General features: G+C 40.4%; 1 protein-coding gene across 4 annotated transcripts in view; it reads right to left on the bottom strand.

Annotated features, from left to right (window-relative positions):
- Positions 1-345: 345 nt before the first annotated feature.
- The window catches only part of LOC118410573 (furin-like), a 33,022-nt gene continuing 13,057 nt past the window's right edge, over positions 346-20,310 (bottom strand). Inside the window, exons 4-17 of one of the 4 annotated variants that reach the window (XM_035812345.1) lie at positions 20,171-20,278; positions 19,603-19,731; positions 18,575-18,651; positions 17,791-18,052; positions 17,145-17,357; positions 15,992-16,092; positions 15,410-15,513; positions 14,792-14,909; positions 12,911-13,096; positions 12,088-12,206; positions 11,290-11,412; positions 8,051-8,218; positions 7,698-7,856; positions 346-4,589 (exon numbers count right to left, since the gene is read on the bottom strand). In XM_035812345.1, coding sequence (XP_035668238.1) covers positions 4,129-4,589; positions 7,698-7,856; positions 8,051-8,218; positions 11,290-11,412; positions 12,088-12,206; positions 12,911-13,096; positions 14,792-14,909; positions 15,410-15,513; positions 15,992-16,092; positions 17,145-17,357; positions 17,791-18,052; positions 18,575-18,651; positions 19,603-19,731; positions 20,171-20,278 — 2,328 coding nt within the window. In that variant the 3' untranslated portion in view covers positions 346-4,128. Of the gene's footprint in view, positions 4,590-7,697; positions 7,857-8,050; positions 8,219-8,646; positions 8,801-11,289; positions 11,413-12,087; positions 12,207-12,910; positions 13,097-14,791; positions 14,910-15,409; positions 15,514-15,991; positions 16,093-17,144; positions 17,358-17,790; positions 18,053-18,574; positions 18,652-19,602; positions 19,732-20,170; positions 20,279-20,310 lie in introns of all 4 variants that reach the window. The other 3 variants (XM_035812346.1, XM_035812348.1, XM_035812347.1) reach the window with 3 other exon arrangements.

Raw genomic sequence — 20,310 nt, 5'->3', positions numbered from 1 at the left:
CAAGCAGATCTGTAGGGGGGGCAAATACAATACCCAACAGGCTAACCACTGTTCTACTGACCCTCGGGGCCAGTCGTCTTTGCTACCGAGAGATTTGCTTGGAGATTACTATGTATAGAATTGTCCCAAACGCGATCAAAACACACTTTCTGTCAAAAATTCAGTTCCTGTGAAAATCTACTTAAAGAAGTTTACTTAAAGAGTACTTATGTATATTTGATGCTGACCCATTCTGCCAATAAATCAGCAATTTTTTTGCTGCATAATCATAATCATACAAAAAGTGCAGCATATCAATAGCCTCTATAGGGTGATTCAACAAATGACATTCCGAGGAAAAAGATGTCTGACGAACAGAAAGAATTCTTTATTGCCAACAGAGTGCTTGCAATCTACACTAGAAATAAAAATGAAACATTCAGCTTGAGAATAGTTAAACTAGATATGAAATGGCCTTGTGTATGATCAAATGTAAGACATCATACGACTTCTCTTAGGCCCCTTTCCATTAGACACATATCACCGAGAGATGATCACCGACCAAAATTTGATTTACGTTACCCTTAACTTTATAATTGGAAGATAATACATGAAGTAATAGGACTTAAACACAATGAACGAACCACTCAAAAGGTAAAAAAAATTTCTATGAAACTCGCCGAGAAGTCCTCAAATATTTGGTCGTGTATCAGTCTCTCAGCGATTATAGTCTCCATAGTGGAAATCAGTGATACTACATGACTTGGGGTCTTCACAAATGTGTACATCATGCATAGTTAAAATGACATATCCATGAATTATGCTGTTGACACACAGATAGTGCACTCCCTGACAACGTCAAGAAAAAAATCATATCATTTTTAAAAAATAGGCAAATAAAATAAAATGTAACATCATCAGAATGACATAACCCTTGCATATTTATCCAGAATAAACAATAACAATGATAAGGTAAATCACAATGAAGTATGGTTAAACCTTGGTTAGCAGTGAGAAGCAACAATTGCTAAAGTAACAATTTAAATAAAAATAAAGTCTAAAGAAAAACAGATGATGCAAGCAGGCAACACTGCCTATAGTTCTACATCTCCTCAAAAAGAATAATTTTTGTTAAGAAAGCTATAATGACATGCCACAACCAAAAGTGTCCAGTATGTTCGCTCCTCAGTATGAACGGTAAAATAAAAAGTATACGTACGTGCATTATTCATTTCTATGGGAAATACAATATTTTTTACACCTCATTTCCCACCACAGCTGATTTTACAGCATTTGCTTTTACACCATAGAGACTAAACCAACTGACATGTAATACTGACCTCCAGCTGTACTTACCAATGCTACAATTAACCAAAATGCAGAGAGAGGTGCATATCTGTTTACAAATCATTCTCAGAAATAGAAACTTTTGCCCCTCTAGACCCATCTTTGGAAACGTCTGTACATTTTATAATTAGGCCTAGGTCGAAAAAATGTTGTGTTTCTAGTAAGTAAGAAGGCCGATCCTAGTAAAGATCTACCGGCCTTACCTTACTTTGGTCAAACATTGGAAAGGGACAAGAATATTTGACCCTACTTTTACTTCTTACCATGATTGAAACACAACATTTATTTTTCTTAGGCCTTAGGTTATGGCATAAGCTCGGGCTGAACTCACAACCGCAATGGCCATAAAAGTGGATTCAATCAGAAAGACCGTAAGGATATTGTCAGAGGGATTTAATATCTACAAATATTGAAACTGTGGTATGTAATGGTAGTTCACCTTTATCCGTTGAGTAACCTATATCTGTTGTCTTAAAAAAACCCAGCATATTTAGTTATATGAAGTCAACAAGCGGTGGTTGCAAACTACAATATTTGAACATTACAATCTGAAACCACTGTGCACCCTCTTCCTGAAAAAAATGATGCTGTTTTTAAAAATAACGGATATAGGTTACCCGGCGGACAAAGGTAAACTAGCGTTACCCCTGCAATGAAAGGATTACAGGACCTGCACTCAACAATAAAATCTGTTTCTAGCCTTAGACACAACCTTAGCTTTTTGAGTTTTATGAAGTAAAAATCAGTCAAGATTCGTCAGCAATTCACTCCATAGGAATGAGCATCACTGTTGGCACCACTAGCAGGACTGTCTCCAGCTCTTTATGTGTCCGTCCCACTCATTGTTGTGTGTGTTTGTGTGTGTATGGGGGTGGCATGTGAATTACAGGCCTTAACTTTCATGACTATTTTTTTGGGCATTGCCTAGGAAAAGAGAAAATTTGATTCAAGTAGAATTTACAAAAAAAAAAATATATGTCATAAAGTTGAAATGTTATGTCTCGATGGAGTGAATTTTTTCTATCTGAACAAGAAGACTTCCACCCCAAGATGGAGGGACGGGTGCTGGAGACAGCCCTGCCTCTATGTAAGTGGAAACATGCTCGTCTACGTCTCAGGGATTTTATTAGTCCTGTATATTTACAAGCATCACTGAAGCATACAAGCTATAACGTAACAGTACAAGATCAAAGACTGCACCATGGATCTTTTATCAAAAATAATCCAATTCTTTGGTACAAAATGGAATTGTCTCCATTCATTTTGCTATCTACAGCATTGGTACAGGTTCCCTCCTACTCTATGGCAGAGCTACAGTCTTTTGTACCTGTACAATATATGTCTACAGTACTACCACTCCATCTATATAATAACTTTCCCTTCTCTCACAAATTTTCCACCATGATATAACAGCATATACTAATCTCGCATCTTTGGATGTAACTTTTTTTAACAATCATACACGAAGGGCCAAAAATTTTGTCGATTTGGGAGCTTCGAAACTCCATATTCATGCAATAGAAAATACAAGACCTTAACTCTCTCTGATAAACCGTTTCTTACACAAAACATGTATCACTAACAACCTGATATATTTATCTACCTCATATAGGTACCACCCACCGACCCCTTTCTCTTACTTACTCCTCATGGACCAAGTTACAAGCAACTGGATTTGTACAGCCATTACCATCTTATTGTATGCCTTCTCTGAAGGTATCTATTTGGTCACAAGGACTTGTGCTGTATCTTCCTTCACAACACCATTAACAACTATGCAAAAGCACCCATGTCCTAATATAGGGTCAGGGAAACTGAGTATGGCAGACTTATACAATCATAAGCATACTTTTATCTTGTAATGACTAAGGACCTGGTCATATTCGTCGTACGATCATCGCACGATTGAATTCTCAGCACAGTCGTGCAGGTATCGTACAAAATTGAACTGTCTAAGATCCTTGTTGGTTCTGTCTTGGCCTCCTCAAAATTCAAGGGCAACAAAATCATACGGCAAACGTGACCACGTCGTTAACTTAGACTTAGAGGGAACCCTAAAAATCATCTGATTGTTCTCAAGTAATGAAGTTGAGCTGCACAATTTTTTTGGACACGCCATTTGTTCAAAAGCCCCCTAATAGATTTCTGGCATACAATTCTATTGAGAGCTATGTCTGTTCAGTTCAGTTTAGTTCAGTTCATGTCTGATTTAACCAAATTGCATTCACATTCTGCTCTAACTTCCCTGTTATTGTATTCCTTCCTTACAAAATGACTATTTTGTGTATAATGCAGTATTGGTGCTATTGAAGATATTGCACAACATATTCTATAGTTTTCCAGGTATACCTACATTTGTTCATCAGGCTTAATAAAACAAGGACACTTCCCTTTTGTCTTGGTATAGGTAAGAGTAGCTATCTGATTCTTTCTATCCACACAGCTCTATAGAATCTCGCAAAAACATTTTAAAGTTATGACATAAGCTGATTTCAATCAATGAAATGTGTAGAAACAAAGGCACAATCACAGTTCAGGACAGAAAATATGCTTCATATTCTTCTATGTCACGCATAGCTGCATCACTTCCATTCCCACCCCCAAACAACGTGGTACCAGATATTTACATATAAATATCCATAATTTCATCACTTGTCCTAAAATACAAGGGAACCCATTTATAAATACAGACAGAATGATCCATTGTTTGTAATTTCATAAGATTTTCCTGCTTGTGTCAGTGATAATTTCACATAAATCCTTGACATAAGCAGCCACAACAGTTTCAGGGTTGCTCCTTCCTCAGTCTCGACTGTACAAGTCTTCTTCGTCGCTGCTGAGGAACATCTCTCCCTCGGTGATCAGGCCGTTGCGATCTTTCTGCCCGAGCCCGTTCAAGTCCACATACTGCACCTCCTCCTTAAAGCAGCACTGACTGTTGGTCCTCATGTGCAAGACACCGAAGATCACAAAGAAGAGAACGACAGCTAGGACGCAGAAGAACACAGCAGCCACATAGAAAAGGTAAGGCCCTTGGTCGAGAGGAAGATGCCTGGTGGGGTAACAGGTGCTGTTATACAGGTGGGTGAGAGGGGCGCAGGTAAGGCACTGATAGGGCTGTGCACCAGAGCAGGTCAGACAGGTCTTGTCACATGACTCGCAAGTCCTTTTCTGTGATTGGTCGCTGGAGTCTGATGGGTAGTACCTATTGGGGCAGGTTTTCACGCACATGTCGTCCAAGAGGTAGTTTGGTTCCTTGCATTCTGAGTGGCAAAGAGAGCAGAACAAGACAGTTAAACCAGCGCTTCTGAGAAGTGGATACATCTGCAAACATGCAATGATTCAGGCTCAAAGTTTAAATATCTGGTTTGGATATACAAAGGTTGTGAAATCCATAAAAGTAAAAAAATCAAATGAAGTGCCAACAACTTACATAAGTATCATTTGCTTAACCACACATGATTGCATCTATAACATACACTTTTGAATATCACATTTTACAAAAAGGGCATCAATAGTACTTACAAAAATGCTGTCTATCATTACAATAGAAATGCTAGCATCAAAAACAACAATGGAAAAAGTTGCCTACTTGGCAATAGTTTAGAGGGAATGGAGGCTGAAGTTATCAATGATATGCAATGAGCTGCACTATGGCTTGTGTTAATGGGTCAGTAGTGGTAAGGTTAGCTGGACACATGTTCACAAAGGAACTTTTCTTTTCTGCTGCTGCCACATTCTTGGCCATGCTGGTTATGAGCTTGAAGTTTTGTTACCAGCATTTTGCACACAAAAAAGCAAGCTAAAATGTAACCTTGCAGTTCAGGTACATTAGGGAAGTTGTTGATGGGAAGATAATGGTTTGCCTTCCACAGAATGCCTGGAATGCAAGGCTTATGTTGCTTCTGCAGGAAAGCAGGCTGGTGGACTTTGAAAAAAAAAAAAGGACAGGGCAAAAAAACTTGAAAATAAGGCAAATAATTGACAGTAAAAAGGATATAAACAGACATAGAGGTATTCCGAATGAATTTTGAGCTTGAAAATGAGAAACAATGATTGCAAAAATGCTACTCCATGTCAAGAGCCTTCTCTGTTAAGATGAATTCATATTAGGGTAGACCTCTCAAAACCACTTGTTGGAAAACCTGAATTTCAAGGACTCATCTTCAAATTTTTGGGGTGGAATTGAAAAATTAGGAGAAATGGAGGTCTGAACTATGCATGTGCATTGTGGGTAATATGTCAAAGTTGAAGGCCTCTGAGACATGTAGCCAAGAACTGAATAAAGAGGCTCTTTTTGCACAACCGCTGCTTTATATCAAGATCAACCCATGTTTCAGCGATCCTCTGCAATTCTGACTGGTTCACATTGCACTGTCACTATTGGTGTCGCTGCTTACAGACAGTCATCGAAACATCAGTGGAAATAAAGCAACGGTTGTGTAAAAAACATCATCTTTGATGTTGCGCATGTGTAGTTCAAACAGTGAACAGGCTTGTATGAGCGCATCAATGTGGAAGGGTTCCATGGAAAACCTGCAAGTGTGATGTAACATTGTGAAAGCCAAGCAAGCTTTCAACAACTGTTCTCATTCTGTTCAATGTTCATTTCCAGGTCCTCCAGTTTATAATAACATATTAACATCTTACACTGAGAAAAACAATAACTGCCAGTTAGTCAATTATATTGTATTACATACACAAAGTGAGAACTTGGCATCTTATATATATATTACGCTTCCGCGTGTGCTTTTATAAAATGGTGCCATGAGTGAGTTTATTGTTTTAAGTGTTAAGAGCTGCATGCAAGTTGCTCTCCAAGTGTTTGGTTCCTTTAGCATGCAAAAGCAGGCAAGGTACAACCAACCAAACAAACAAACAAATAGACACATATGCATGCTTTTGCCTGCTTTCTTCAGGGAGGGAGTGTCAAGGGTAGATGGAAAGACAGACAAATAAGCATATACTTTATATCATAGGAAGCTGATCAGCCTGACCACCCCTGTTTTTGAAGTGTATTGATCCAAACTTCTCACCTACCTGTTCTACAGTTTGCTACATTTGGATCAATACCACTCCTATTGGAGGGGTGATACAGACTGATCAGCTTCGTGAGAACATTGGAAAAGAATACAAGACAATGACTGACAGATATGGACCACCACCAGCTTCCAGTATAGTCAAGTAGAGTCATATATTATAACAAACTGAGTAGTGATTGTTCAAAGCTGTTGCCATCTCTCTGGGTGCCAAGTGATGCAGCCGTCTACAAGCATAAGTCGTACAAATACATGTACCATAATAAAGATTCAGACAATTGGACAGGGCATTGCTAGTTGTGCACTACGTAGCAGAAGGCCTTCATAAGATTGTTCAAGCATTTGATAATCAGACAGATGCATACAATGTCCACTACACAGTTCCCCATCACTTGTTGCCTGCACTGACCTATGGAGGCCAATGTAAGGTAATCTCCAAGCAGATCCTACAATGGCATAAAATAGTACCAAAATGGCCAAGGAGTGAAGTCAGCCAAGAGGTGTCCATTTGCCCCGGTAGCGAAACACACTCCTAAGCCAGCTTCACTCCTCTGCCAGCTTTAGATACTATCTTATGCTACCGTAGGATCTGCTTGGAGATTAAATGTAAGGTATTCTAGAGATACTTCCTATGCAAAGCATGATGGAATGATGGAAAGTGTCATTAATTTAGAACCATTCCCTTAAAAACAAACAGCTGATTTTTATTGTATGAAAAGAATGGCCTCTTTGAATTGAAAATACATATGATATACCAGAAGATGCTATCATATAAAATGCAGAGAAAACATCTCAACCTACCTTAGATGATCTTATGAGAGGCGACAATGTAGTTTTCAATTCAGATGTTTCATAAAGGAGGGATTTGTGTGCATGCAATTTATTTAGGAATTTCTTAAGTGTCTTGTCCATGGGCCAAGAGAAGAGTTAACTATACAATTCCAGAATTTACTGTACTGGCTACACTTAAAAATAAACCTACAACTAAAAAGAAATAAATTAAACCAAATAGGACCACTAGAAGGCTAACCCACTAAGGTAGATGTGTACCTCCATCCTGTCATGTTCTTCAGTAGGTGTGTTTTCAGATTCGGTCATGAAACAGTTAAAGGTGTCAAACAAGAGGTAGAGGCCGCAAAACTCATCACCGCAAAAGAAGAAAGCAACAGCTTTGGTTTTTTAAGGCAAGTGCGAGGCGCTGTCCAGCAGACCTTGTGCAAATATGTTAATTTTGTACGTTTATTTAGGTAAGTTTTATGCCGTATCCTTAACCCCAAGCATGCACTCCTTGCCACTTGGCTCCAGCCCTACCCACAGGAAGGAACAGCCTACCCAGAGTTGCCTTGCCCGGGGTGGGGACTGCCTCGGTTTTCTCAGCAGTGGATTTCCTCTCCGTTTTAACAGCCGTGGAAGCGACAGTAGACGTGCTTTCCTGCTTTATTGTGGTAGAGGCCGAGGGTGTGGATGTGGGGGCTTGGTGGGTAGAGGGTTCTGGCGAGGAAGGTATCGGCATATGTAGTTCGGTTAGACATTTCACAAGCTGCGTTCTTCGATCACCAAAAGGGATACCTTCACTAGAAATTTTACAAATGACGTTCGAGACAGACAGTCAGACAGAGCATCAAATAAAGCCACAGGCAGAGACAGCTTGTTAACTTCCACACCCTCATCGCAAAACAGCCTACCCAAAGTTGCAGTGCTGGGGTTCGGAGTAATAGCCTCTGTTTTCATAGCAGTGGTCTTCCGCTCTGTTTTAATGGCTGTAGAAGTGGCACGTGATGTAGACGTGCTTTCCTGCTTTATAGTGGTAGAGGCCGAGGGTGTGGCTAGGGGGACTTGGTGCGTCGAGCCCTCTGGCAAGGAATGTATCGGTAGTTTTAAGTCAGTCAGTCATTTCAATCTTTTAAAATGTAAATCCCCATCAAATGGTATGGTTTCCCTTTCCCAGAATGTTATGGTTTCCCATAGCCAGGAAATTTTAAGATAGGAAGAGTGAAAGAAAAAAATAAAATGAGTAAAGACAAGGTGAGGACTAGTTTTTACACCCCTTGGCACCTCTTGCAATCATCAGTGAGTAGCATGTGTGTACAATGTAGCACCCACAAATCACCAGACTTGTTTGTTAGTCATTTGTGCAGCAGTTAGCTTGTGCGAAGCTGGGGGTGGTCCATGTCCTGCTGCTATCCCATGATACAAAGTACATAGGAACCAGCAAACTAACAACTAACTAACTAACAAAACTCGAACAACATGTACTGTACAAGAGGAAAATGGCCTTTACCCGCAGGAATGTCGGAATCGTATGTCTCGGGAGTACTAGTAAAAAGGCCCCACTCCTTGTAAAGCCGCCCTGAGGCAGCATATAAGGGCTACTAGGGGCGTCAGGCAGCAGCCTGGGCCGTGGGACCAAACTGTGAGGCGGACGGCAGAGTTGGCTGTCGGGGCAGGAGACAAGACAGGTTCAAGTAGGTATCATCAACATGCACAGCCAAACTCCTCACACTTACACAGGCTCGGCTAACATACACTAGAGCTCACAGTCTACCTTTAACAAATCTATAGAAAAGATATCCGGAATGTGACAAGAACTTGGACAGCACTATAGCGGGAACAGGCTACATCAAGATGCAGAAAATGCCAACCAAGGGTACTGTGAATTTATTCATTTTCTTCATGTTTTTAAACAAGTCTGCAGTACAGTAGTACTTAAGTGGCAACACAGATTTACGGTGCCATGCAATCATGGTGGAGAGATTCTCAAAAATAAAACCACTGCAAAAAGTGTTAAGCTTTACATTGTTTGGTAGAGTCCAGGTTCCAGTCACAATCCAGCTAAGCTCAGAGACTTCTAAATCACATGGAGATAAACATGTAGCAGGAACAGGCAGGGTGGTTAGCACAGTGAAAAAAACACAAACTGTAGCAGTTTAACAGGGTGTCTCTCTCACTAGACCAAACCCTGCCTGGCTCCAGTCGTTAGAGGATACACAAACAATAAGGGAATTTGGCTGTGGGAGCTCATGATTTAACAAACACAATGTTCACGTAAAATCTGGTGTGAAACTCACAACTCTTTGGAACTGTGGCTTTCAGACGAGATTTCACAACAGTTTTGAAACAGAGATCACAGAGGTCAGTAGTGGCCTACAGTAATAATAAGCTCTGCTACACTCTTTTCTGGAGTCTGTCAGCAGCATCAGGGAAAACTACTGCAGCAAGCTCTGGCAAGACAAGGTGTTGGAGGGACAGGTGAAGGACATAGGGAAAATGGGATATCTAGATGCTACATGTATCTGGAAGGGGGGGGGGGGCTTACAAAAACACATCCTGTATCATTATGACATTATTATTCTACTCTTACTCTAAAATTTCATACTCCAAAGATTCCAATTCTTTTTCTACATGCTTAGTTTAACTGTTGAATGTCATTTACTCAAAAAGGAATATGGATTGGATTCAATGACATCAACTTAAAACTGGCTGAAAACCTCAAATCAATTAGATTTCCTGCATAAAAACACGATGGACAGACCACAGTGTCTATCATGATGATGTTCTTTTGTTTTACATCAATGGGACTAAACTTGTATCTGACAGCATGTACTTTTTTTGTATACATTGGTATTGGACTCAATATTCAAGACTTGCTCTTTGAAAGTTACCTTCAGTTTCAATCAATTGCAATTTAGCTCTCCAACCCCCTGGAGCCCAGTCTATTTCATGGGTTAACACTCCTGTCAGTAATGTATGACTGAGGCCAACAGGAGCACTGTTACAATGGGCAAATCATTGCTTGTGAGTGTATAGTAATACTTATAGCAATGCATTCTCTTTACCATCTCCAATATGTTTGCAAGGGCTACTGATTTACAGAAAGAGTGTTGCTGCTTCAAATGACAATGGCACTGCTTTACCAGTCCATAAGTACCTTGCATCATGAGATAAAATACGGACAGGTGATGATCAGGTGAGAAGGACAAAGGGAAAAGCAGGTGAACGAAAAATAAGCAGATTAGGCTTCCTGGCCCGTGTCTGGGCACCCAAGCTGATAGAGACACTCACGCCCCCTTGTGACTCATAGCGGAACATGCACCCCAGAAAATCTGTCACCATTTCACCACGTCATGCACTTTTGTCTGCAGTCACTACTTACCCATCCACAACTAAACAATAAAACTGGAAGACATAACTAACCTACATGTAGGAAAGACCAATATTCATTAAGAAAAAAAGACAGACTGATTTTAAATGGACAAAACTGCATTACTGAAATATGTATGTATTCTCAGTTTTGAAGAAAACATTTTCATCATTTTCTTTTCTCACTGCACAGCTATAATGGAATGAATACAAATTTCAAGGGCCTGGCTAGTTCAGTTTCTTGGTGTGGGAAAAATGGGATAAAACAGGGACATTCAATGTGGTTCAGGATCTAATCAACTACTGAGGCTTCGCAGACTAACGGCATTTTGACTTGGTTAGCTGTCAACTACAGTTCAGCACTAAAAAAAGCGATGGCTTTCCTTCTTCAAAGGCTTAATTTTGTCAACACATATCTAAGGCATTCACAGGAGAAGCGACAATATTTTAAAGATAAAGACAACATGTTGAACTTGAGAGCTTCCAAGGGACAGGAAAGAGACATTCTAGTTGCTTGAGGAAGATCTTATCTTCAGCAGTATTAAGATTATATGATATGTTGGAATATAAACGGATTTGTTCAATAATGTGAAAGCCACTAGCCTGTCCCTTTTATGCCAGAAGACAAAGAAATTTTTTAAAAATTGTGAAATTTCCTCTATCACATTCCATGTCACAGTTCTTGGAAAAATAAGGAAAATCACAGTTCTTCATCTTAGGAAGCTAAACATAGTACACATAATAATAGTGGAAAACAGACACTGTGCATGTGTGAAGTTCCTACCTATACAGACGCCATTGCTGTCGGTCTGTGTGCAGAGCTGAGGGTGGGGTGTGTGGGGGTTGGACGGGCTGCCCTGGCTCTCTGATGTCCCCCGCATGATCAGGGTCCACTCCTTCAACATGCCTGAAGAGGTGGGGAATACAGTTAAGAACTGAGGAAACAAGTTTATCCCATCCATAGATTTCAGGTTTTGAGAATACCATATATGATGGATGAGACTTTTTTCTGTTCACACTGGTATGCAAATTTCCATTTCTTACTTCATTCTAATTATGATTTCGAGTTATATTTGTTGATCATTGGGAAATCTAGATTCTTACTATACATGTGTATTACCATTTATTGCATTATTGATTACTGTTATGTTGCATGTTTGTACGTGGTTTTCCCCCCAGGGATCTTTGAAAACCGCCAGTCAGGCAACATGTATCCTGGTTAGATAAAAAATAAACAAACACTACATGTGGTAAAAGGTAGAGGTTAGGGCCCATAGCCTTTTAATTGTAGGGCCAGCGGGTGGTTAAACCACATGTTTAAGACACGGTATTGGTAGACGGTGTCCATCCCTTTCTTTCTACCACATTTACATGTATCCCTTCAACCCGTTTTTGCACCTTGGTGGAGTGCCTTTAAGACTACTGTATATTTGACACAAAGTAAAAGGATAATTCAATACACAAACATGCATTTCTAAAAGAAATAATTTCAAGCGTATACAACTGGGTACCATATCCTCATTGTATACACATCTACTACCAAAACATGAATCAGTAATGTCTCTCCCCTTCCACTGCTTACCTGCATGCCTATCCATGTTGTTGATCTCTAGTGTCCACGTGCCCTCAGGGTTCTCATCCCACGTGTGAGTTGTCATGAAGTCCCATTCGTTGAAGCCACTAGTGGAGTCGTCCCGGGACCTGTGGGGATGTATGCCAAACACTTAAGTGTTGAGTTGAGTTGATTGAGTTGATTGTGATACACTTTAGCTCAGTGTTGAGATGACATCAAAAGTGGAATTCCTTAGACATGCCTTCAACTACCAAAAGTATCAATCAAGGACTGATGTTGTACTTTTGTACTTGTATCTTTTTCAGGACTGAATCTGGAAACACAACATTTTTGCCTTGGCTTAACTAAGTGACCCTGCCTGTAGACCACTGCCTGAAGAGGTTGGGAGTTAGAATTCTATTCCTACAACAGACTGTCAATCTTTTTACTGCCAATCTTTTTACAATGACAATCAAGTCTGTGAAGGAGGCTATAGGGAACCAACAAACAGATATAGAGAATCATCAGACCATCTAATGTCCTTTTCCCATTTATCTCCAGCAATAAACTCAAATAAAGTGTGCACCCAATTTTGGCAACAACCTGCAGCACCTTCTGAATTTTGAGAAGTTTAGAAAGTGCATAATTTGTTCAAGAGAAGATGGTAGATAATCTACTTTGTAGTGAACCAGGCTTTGGACAGACAGCAAAATGTCCAGCAGTTACTAAATTGTGAAAAGATTAGAAAGTGCATAATTCATTACAGAAAATATGGCAGTTAATCTAGTTTCCAGAGTAACAGCCTTTCATTAGAAGTGAAGGAGGCTATAGAGAATCATCAGACAGCCCTAACCTGTGATCCAGCAGTGTAGACCTGGTACCGGAGGGCGAGGTTAGGTAGATCTGGAGCTCTCCGCGCCGCATGGCCGTGATGGTGAGTCTGGCCTGCACGTGTTCCAGCCGCGTCACCTCCGTGTTCGTGTTCTTACACCCGTCAGTTGTCTTGTGGAGCACCAGGCGGTTGGAGGCAGGGATGGAACTAAGGGGGTGGGGAAAATAAACTGTTGTTCCAATAACTGTTACAAACTTTTCCTGTCCTTGTCTTACTTTTGTTTCCTTTTGGACTATCTAAACTTTATCCTTGTTCGTGTTTTTACACCCGTCAGTGGTCTTGTGGAGCACCAGGCAGTTGGAGGCAGGGATGGAACTAAGGGGGTGGGGAAAATAAACTGTTGTTCCAATAACTGTTAGAAACTTTTCCTGTCCTTGTCTTACTTTTGTTTCCTTTTGGACTATCTAAACTTTATCCTTGTTCGTGTTTTTACACCCGTCAGTGGTCTTGTGGAGCACCAGGCGGTTGGAGGCAGGGATGGAACTGAGAGGGTGGGGGAAAATGAAACTCTTATTCCATGTGGGGAAAACAAACTGTTGTTCCAATAACTGTTCCAAACTTGTCCTGTCTTTGCCTTGCTTTTGTTTCCTTTTGGACTATCTAAACTTTGTTCTTACAGTCGTCCGTGGTCTTGTGGAGGACCAGACAGTTGGAGGCAGGGATGGAACTGAAAGGGGGGGGGGGGGGGGGGGGGGGAGAAAATTGAACTCTTATTCCAGTAACTTCAAGGTGCTATGTAAACAAGATGAACAGAATATGAATGAATTTTATTAACGTGTCATGCGTTAGAACGCCCAGCCCACGTGGGCTTATATGGGAATATATCGACATGCAGTTAGCTTCAATATCCAGGGCTCAGGATTGTATATACACTTATGAGCACCCAAAATTTGAGCTGTGCACCTAGTATTTACTTAGTAACAATGTGGTGCACTTAGATATTTGTGTAGGGTCAAGTACATACAGGTACTACATGTATAATTGTACAGCATTCTCTTCATGTGTCACAGGAAAAATAAAACCTTTGTTGTATTACTTGTTTCAAAATTTTAAAGGGGCATTCCACTCCAGAAGGGAGTACTGTTTTCCAATAGATAATGTGTCAATGAATACATAATCAGCCGAATTTTGTGGAATTCACCTTGGGATGAATTACGTGATGTGTGTTTTATAAAACAATAATGGCACTCACTAAACCCATGCAGACCCTACCCATGCATTCCCTATATGCATAGACACTTTGTTTATCGTACATATCTTCGGAATAAATGAGGTACGCTAAGCACACCGAGAAGGCAAATTGCTCATAAGATAGCAAAGAATACAAGAACAAGACGAGATTTCTTAGCGAACCTGAAATAAGTTTTGCATTGTATTCAGCCATAGGATTAATTCAATTAGAGGGTACTTGGGGAGTTTAGTAGAACATTGAATGCTTTTGAGGCATGTGGAGCAACTGGGTACTTTATCGTATAATGTGAAGTAGTATGCAATTATCACTTCCTAAAATTGATATCTATCGGAAAATAACACTCCCGTGTGGAGTGGAATGACCCTTTAAGTTAGCCATATTATTTCAGTGCATTGTAATTTTTTGGTGCATTACTGGAAACTCTAACTCGGTTTTGCTGACATTCTAGTTTGACTTTTACTGCACCAAAAATGTTTTCTGTTTACCTTAAGTTGTAGGTGAAAACTTTTGAGCCCTCATTTTTCCCCCGTGAAGTATCAGTACCAAAGTTGTTTTGAGATAGGAATCAAAATGGAAGCAAAAGACAACATTTCTTTGCCAGGTTCTGACATGTGTAAACCTCTGTGTTCTGTTTTCAATCCACCACTTACGTTGGCCTGTGCATGCCAGGCACAGAGCAGACCCTCTGTGGGGGGACGTTCTGCCACCTCTCAGCCAGGTCCACCATGGCTCCTGCATCCATCAGACCAAACCCAAAAGCATGGCTCACTGTAGAGGGGTGGGGACAAATAACAGAAGTGAGGACTAGAAAATCAACATTGCGAGAATTAGAAACATGGTTTCTAGTCTATGCAGACTTAGCACAAGAAGTTTGAAACTTGATTTTGGTTGATCACATCTCTAGTATCACTTTATCTATTTTAGTGCATACTATATCATTTAAAATCTTTTCTGTCATCCTTCTTAATGACTGCAGTAGGGTGGAGGCAAACAACAGAAGAGAGGACTATTAAACTGACATTGTGAGAAGTAGAATCACAACACTAAAGAAACTCACAGAAACTCAGAAACAAATTCAGAAGGATGCAGAACTGACGACAATGATGATGGTGGTGAGAATTATAAATAAAGTTTCTAGTCTATGTAAACCTAACACAAAAAGTTTGGGAACTTGATTTTGGCCAAGCACATCTCTGTTGTTACTTCATTACTGCTTCTGTTGTGGAAATATAAATCCCTGAAAACCTTATACATGTATCATATATTACCTTTGTATCCGGCAGCATTGGTCACAAAGTCATCAGCATGCAGGTTGTCTGGCCGGGCAGTTCTCACCACGATGTGTTGTAAGTCACGCCAGGTTAGGTTGGGACTGTCAGAGATACATTTGTCTCATTACCATTATAAAAGCCATGTAGTAAAACATAGATATACAATGATTAACTCTGACACATCTACACAATTCTTATTACAATTTACACAGAACATATACACATCTGTTTTAACAATTTACACATAACATGTATGTACACTTTCATAATATGTATTTTTCTATATTGTAGAGGCTTCTATGAGTATATTTATTCACTATGAATAAATGAAACAATACTGGACATCAGAAATAATGTTCTTGTTGAAGATCAAACTGTAAATCTTGAAACATTAACTGTGGATTTATTTTCAGTGACCTTTCCATCAAACATGCATTTCAAATCTAACACTACAGAATTGCTTTGACAGTGACAACCTTCATTTCCTTTCTATCACGAAATCAAATCACTGCAAAAATTTAGGAGCTTACATTATCCAGGTCTCTATTCTTAAATCTAATTATTTTGTAGATGACTTACTTAGCCTCCAGTGTCAGAGCTACGATGGCTGCTGCGAGTGGTGCAGAGGCTGACGTGCCTGTGTGAGACTCTGTGCAGCGATGTCTCAGATCTGTACTCACCTGGGGGAAAAACATCTCAGGTAAAATCTCAAAATTCTTCACATATAGGCAGATATTTTACGTTACTCCCACAAAAATCCCATTCCACAAAAAAGGTAATCTACAGAAAACCAATACTTATTTTTGCCACATGAACAAAAGGAAATACACCCATAAAAGAGTTCAATCCAAATTTAAGAGCACAATAAAAAATCCTGACTTTTCATCAGACTATTTTGTATCCCTCATTCTCATTCAACAAGTCTCCAAAATCTCCAAAAGCTATTATGAAGAATTTAACAAGTCAGTGGAAGCAGCAACCCATCTAATGACGCTATTGATGTTATCTGGCCTGTTAAATTCTTCTAGGTGACCAAGCTACTAATGCGCCATTTCTACTAGAGCTGTGACCGCGGAGAGACAAATATTTGACAGTTTGCTCAATGAGTTTCCTAGATAAAGAATGAATCTCATTACGTTTCATATGTTTTGTCATCTGTTAAATCATACTCAAGCACAGCAAATGATAAAAAAATCAAGGGTTGCACAGATCTGACTTTGGTAGTTTAATAGTTGCTTTAGTGATCAATGTCTAGTGAAAGGGGGGCCATCTAGAGGAGAGGGGGCCTTACTATCTGTCTAAACATGATTTATATGAGTGATATTTGCAGGCGATCCTTACATCTTCAACCTGTTTTCTAGTCAGATGGGCTTGTATTGAGTTATTTCTGTCAGTTCATACCAGTGACGTTGAAAAAGAGTGATGGACATCACTCGAAACATCCGGAAGTAAATCCTCCATTTTTATCCTGTTGTAGAGATTGAATTTTATTTGAACATTGTTTACCTGGATGTCTGACCTTTGTAAACATACTGTAAATGCAGAAATGTTCGCGGTGGTTTTATGTTCACGGTTTTTGGGGTGACCACTTTACCGCGAACATAAAACCACTGCGAACATTTTTCTGTCATAGTTTTTTTTAGTACAGTCTATGGCGCTACCGCGAACACTCCATTTACCCCCTACCGCAAAAGTAAATCCCCACGAACTCAAATGCATTTACAGTACTCACTATCTGTCTCTCTGCGCCGGACCCGCTACTGTAGGTGGTAGCCAGTGTGGAGGAGCACTTCTCCAGGTACCAGGGGATGTTGCCCCTCTCGGAGGCGCTGCTGACGGACATGGTGTAGATGCTGTTGGTGTAGCCATCACAGTTACAGCTGTCCTCGTCCCGCCCACCGTTTCCCGAGGCCCACACGAAGATGGAGCCCTTCCCACCGCGCCCCTGCACAATACATGGCATTGTCTTAGATGTGCTTCTTTTTAAAACAACTTCTTTTTAAAACAACACAACACAACAAAATATAGTTTTCCAACAAAACTAAAAGCCTCAACACACTAGTATTTAAAATCCAATAAGTAGATGTGGCCCAGAATGATCATCACAGTGACCATGGGGACAACCACTTAAGAGGTGTATTGACAACATAAGGGCGGACCTTTACTCCCTCAACCTACACAGTGCCAACCTGAAGTGAAGGACGGAGGGAACCTGGCAGTCTGCCTTCAATGTGTAAGTATGTCTAATCCTTGTAAAACGAGGAAAAACAGGAAGACAAACCATATACTATACATAGTGAGGTCCAGGTGTACATGAAAAGGATGAAAAGGGCTGTGATGTTGTGATGATAGATAGTGAGTATATATGAAATGCACACCTTTTCGATACCATCTTTGAAAGCCTGCTTCGCCATCGACGCAGGACCGTCGACCGTTCTTCCATCATCGTCTGGCCCCCAGCTGGCGCTGTACACATCGATGTGCTGCGGTGACAGCCCGATAGACCTGGCCTCCACCGCATCGGTGACATCGCCGTCCAACATCCTCACCCCTCCGATGTGGGAGTGGTAGGCGATGCCGACGCCGCACACGTCGTTGTTGGCTACAGAAGACACCTCCCCTGCACAGCGAGTACCATGTCTGCAAGGGAAGGTCGGAATAGCTCACTACAAACCATTGTTTGCCTCTTTGATTTGCATAAGCATTGAGCAGCCTTGAGGCATAACACACCAGTTTTGCATGTAGTAAGTACATATGACCAGACTGTAACATTTGATCTAATCACTCCGGGATGGACCCCTACTCTCTGTGATAACAGGCTTGAGGCATGGCTTTCCTCAAACTTTGACTTTATGTATGTTCCATCTGAGAGGACATTCTGAACTACAGCTACTACAGAAACTTATTCTTACCAGATGAGATTTGTGTCAAATGAGGAAGTATATGTGTAATGTATCTTTGACAAGGGCACAATATCGGGGTCTTGGGATTTGAACCTAGAAACTTTAGATTCTAAGTCAACAACTCTAACCAGAAGACCACCTTGCAACCTTACTGTGGCAATTGAATGATTAAACAAGTAATACAACAAATGTCAAACAACTTTTTTGACGCTCAAACGTAACAAAGAAAGTATGAAGAAAGTACAAAACAACTGCTAACCTGTTTTCATTGCTTGGGTTGTACCTTGGCATAGGGTCTGGATCATCCGCATTCACGTCATAACTCGCATTCGGATCCTACGGAAGGTCAAGAAACCAATTAGTGCTTTTTCCTAACAGATTTATTAGGTGTGTTGTGACCTGGAACTGACCTCTAAGAGCTTGTCCAAACTGGCCATTATACCTCTCATTATGCCTGAAGTAAAGGAAGCAAGGGGCCTTAGCTAAAGATTGATGCCTCCTTGGCTGATAAAATATCTGAAAAACATCTTTAAACCCACATTGAGTCCACAAAAAGCTTCCTTGCATGCAGTTTGATGTGAATCTATAGGTCCATTAGCCCTAATGGCTTGCTCATGGGGAAGGGCGATGCTTGGGGATAATCTTTCAGTGCCAGCGAGCTGACTTTCTATACATCAATAAGTACATCAAAGGAATGTTAGTGCTATCTCTGAGTGGCTACATCATTCATTGTTTAAGTTTAACTGTACCTCGTCTTGGAAGGGCAGGTATTTTCCTTTGTTTTAAACCATCAAGAAAGCCAATCCATATTATCTGTATCGGATACTATACAAGACAGGGCTCTACCCAGGGCTCTAAACTTTTGTCCATTATTCCCAGTCATATACAGGTAAAATATCAGTTCACGTTATAGTAATAATAGTTTCATTCTTAAGACCTGGGATTTGAGCCTATAACTTTTAGAATTGGTGCAAGGGTCTCAAAGGCCTCTAAGCAGCATTTTTAGCAGCTCTGTCTCCAGCTATACATTTTTTTCTGTCCCACTCATTGTTTGGGAGCCCATGTTGTTGATTTTCCTGGTAAAATATATCATTTCAAGCTGATAAAAGTACATTTTCAGCAGTTTCAAGTCATTTTTGGGACGGATGGGGTTAGATTATTTTCTGTCCCAACAAGCAAATTTCCGTTCCAAGACGGAAGGAAGGGTCCTGGAGACAGCCATACTCAGAATCAAATCTTATGATTCTAAGTCAAAGATGGAGGCCCGTTCACCAGGGCTGAACTCACATAGTTCTCCTCCAGGTCAGGATGGTCCCTCTCAATGCCATCGTCCAGGATAGTGACCACCACACCCCGTCCTGTGTACCCCTTCTCCCAGGCTGGGATCACGTTCATGTCCAGGTTATTGGGGTTATGCTGCAGGAAATTGACACGCGTATTGAATTTCAGCAATATGAATAGCATAGTAACAGCAATACCTCAAAAGTACCTTAGTATAACCCCCTTCCCACTAAAGGCTGACACCCCTGAGGTACCAGAGTGTTGACAGATTGCTAAAAATCTTCTTCTTTTTTTTAAATTGTGTTTTGTGGTCTTTTAAACTATACTTTTGCATTATAGATTGGTGACAACCCTCTAGCAAAGATTTTTTTAATATGTGAGAATGTTATCAGGATGAATATCCAATCAAATAGATATCATTTTGCACAGTATACCATCTGTTAGAACATAAAAGTGGCATCCTCCATTGCCTATATAATAGGAAAGCCTCAAAGGCACTATTATCTGGAGTTAACTGCATATGTAACATGTAACATGAATGTTGTTTAGTGTAACAGATAGCGGTAGTACTCACCAAGTACCACATTGCTGACCACTCAGGATCACTAAATTCTATTGTTCTCTTTTGTCTGAAGTCTCTTTTTACTCTCCTCTTGATTTCTTGTTGCTCCAGCCATCTCACCTGCAAAGAGAATACCAATGTTTTTCGTGATT

Source organism: Branchiostoma floridae, chromosome 2 (assembly GCF_000003815.2).
Source record: "Branchiostoma floridae strain S238N-H82 chromosome 2, Bfl_VNyyK, whole genome shotgun sequence".
In the NCBI taxonomy this organism is placed as follows: domain Eukaryota; kingdom Metazoa; phylum Chordata; class Leptocardii; order Amphioxiformes; family Branchiostomatidae; genus Branchiostoma; species Branchiostoma floridae.
The sequence above is the reverse complement of the archived record's forward strand: the minus strand, read 5'-3'. Positions and strand labels throughout refer to the sequence as shown.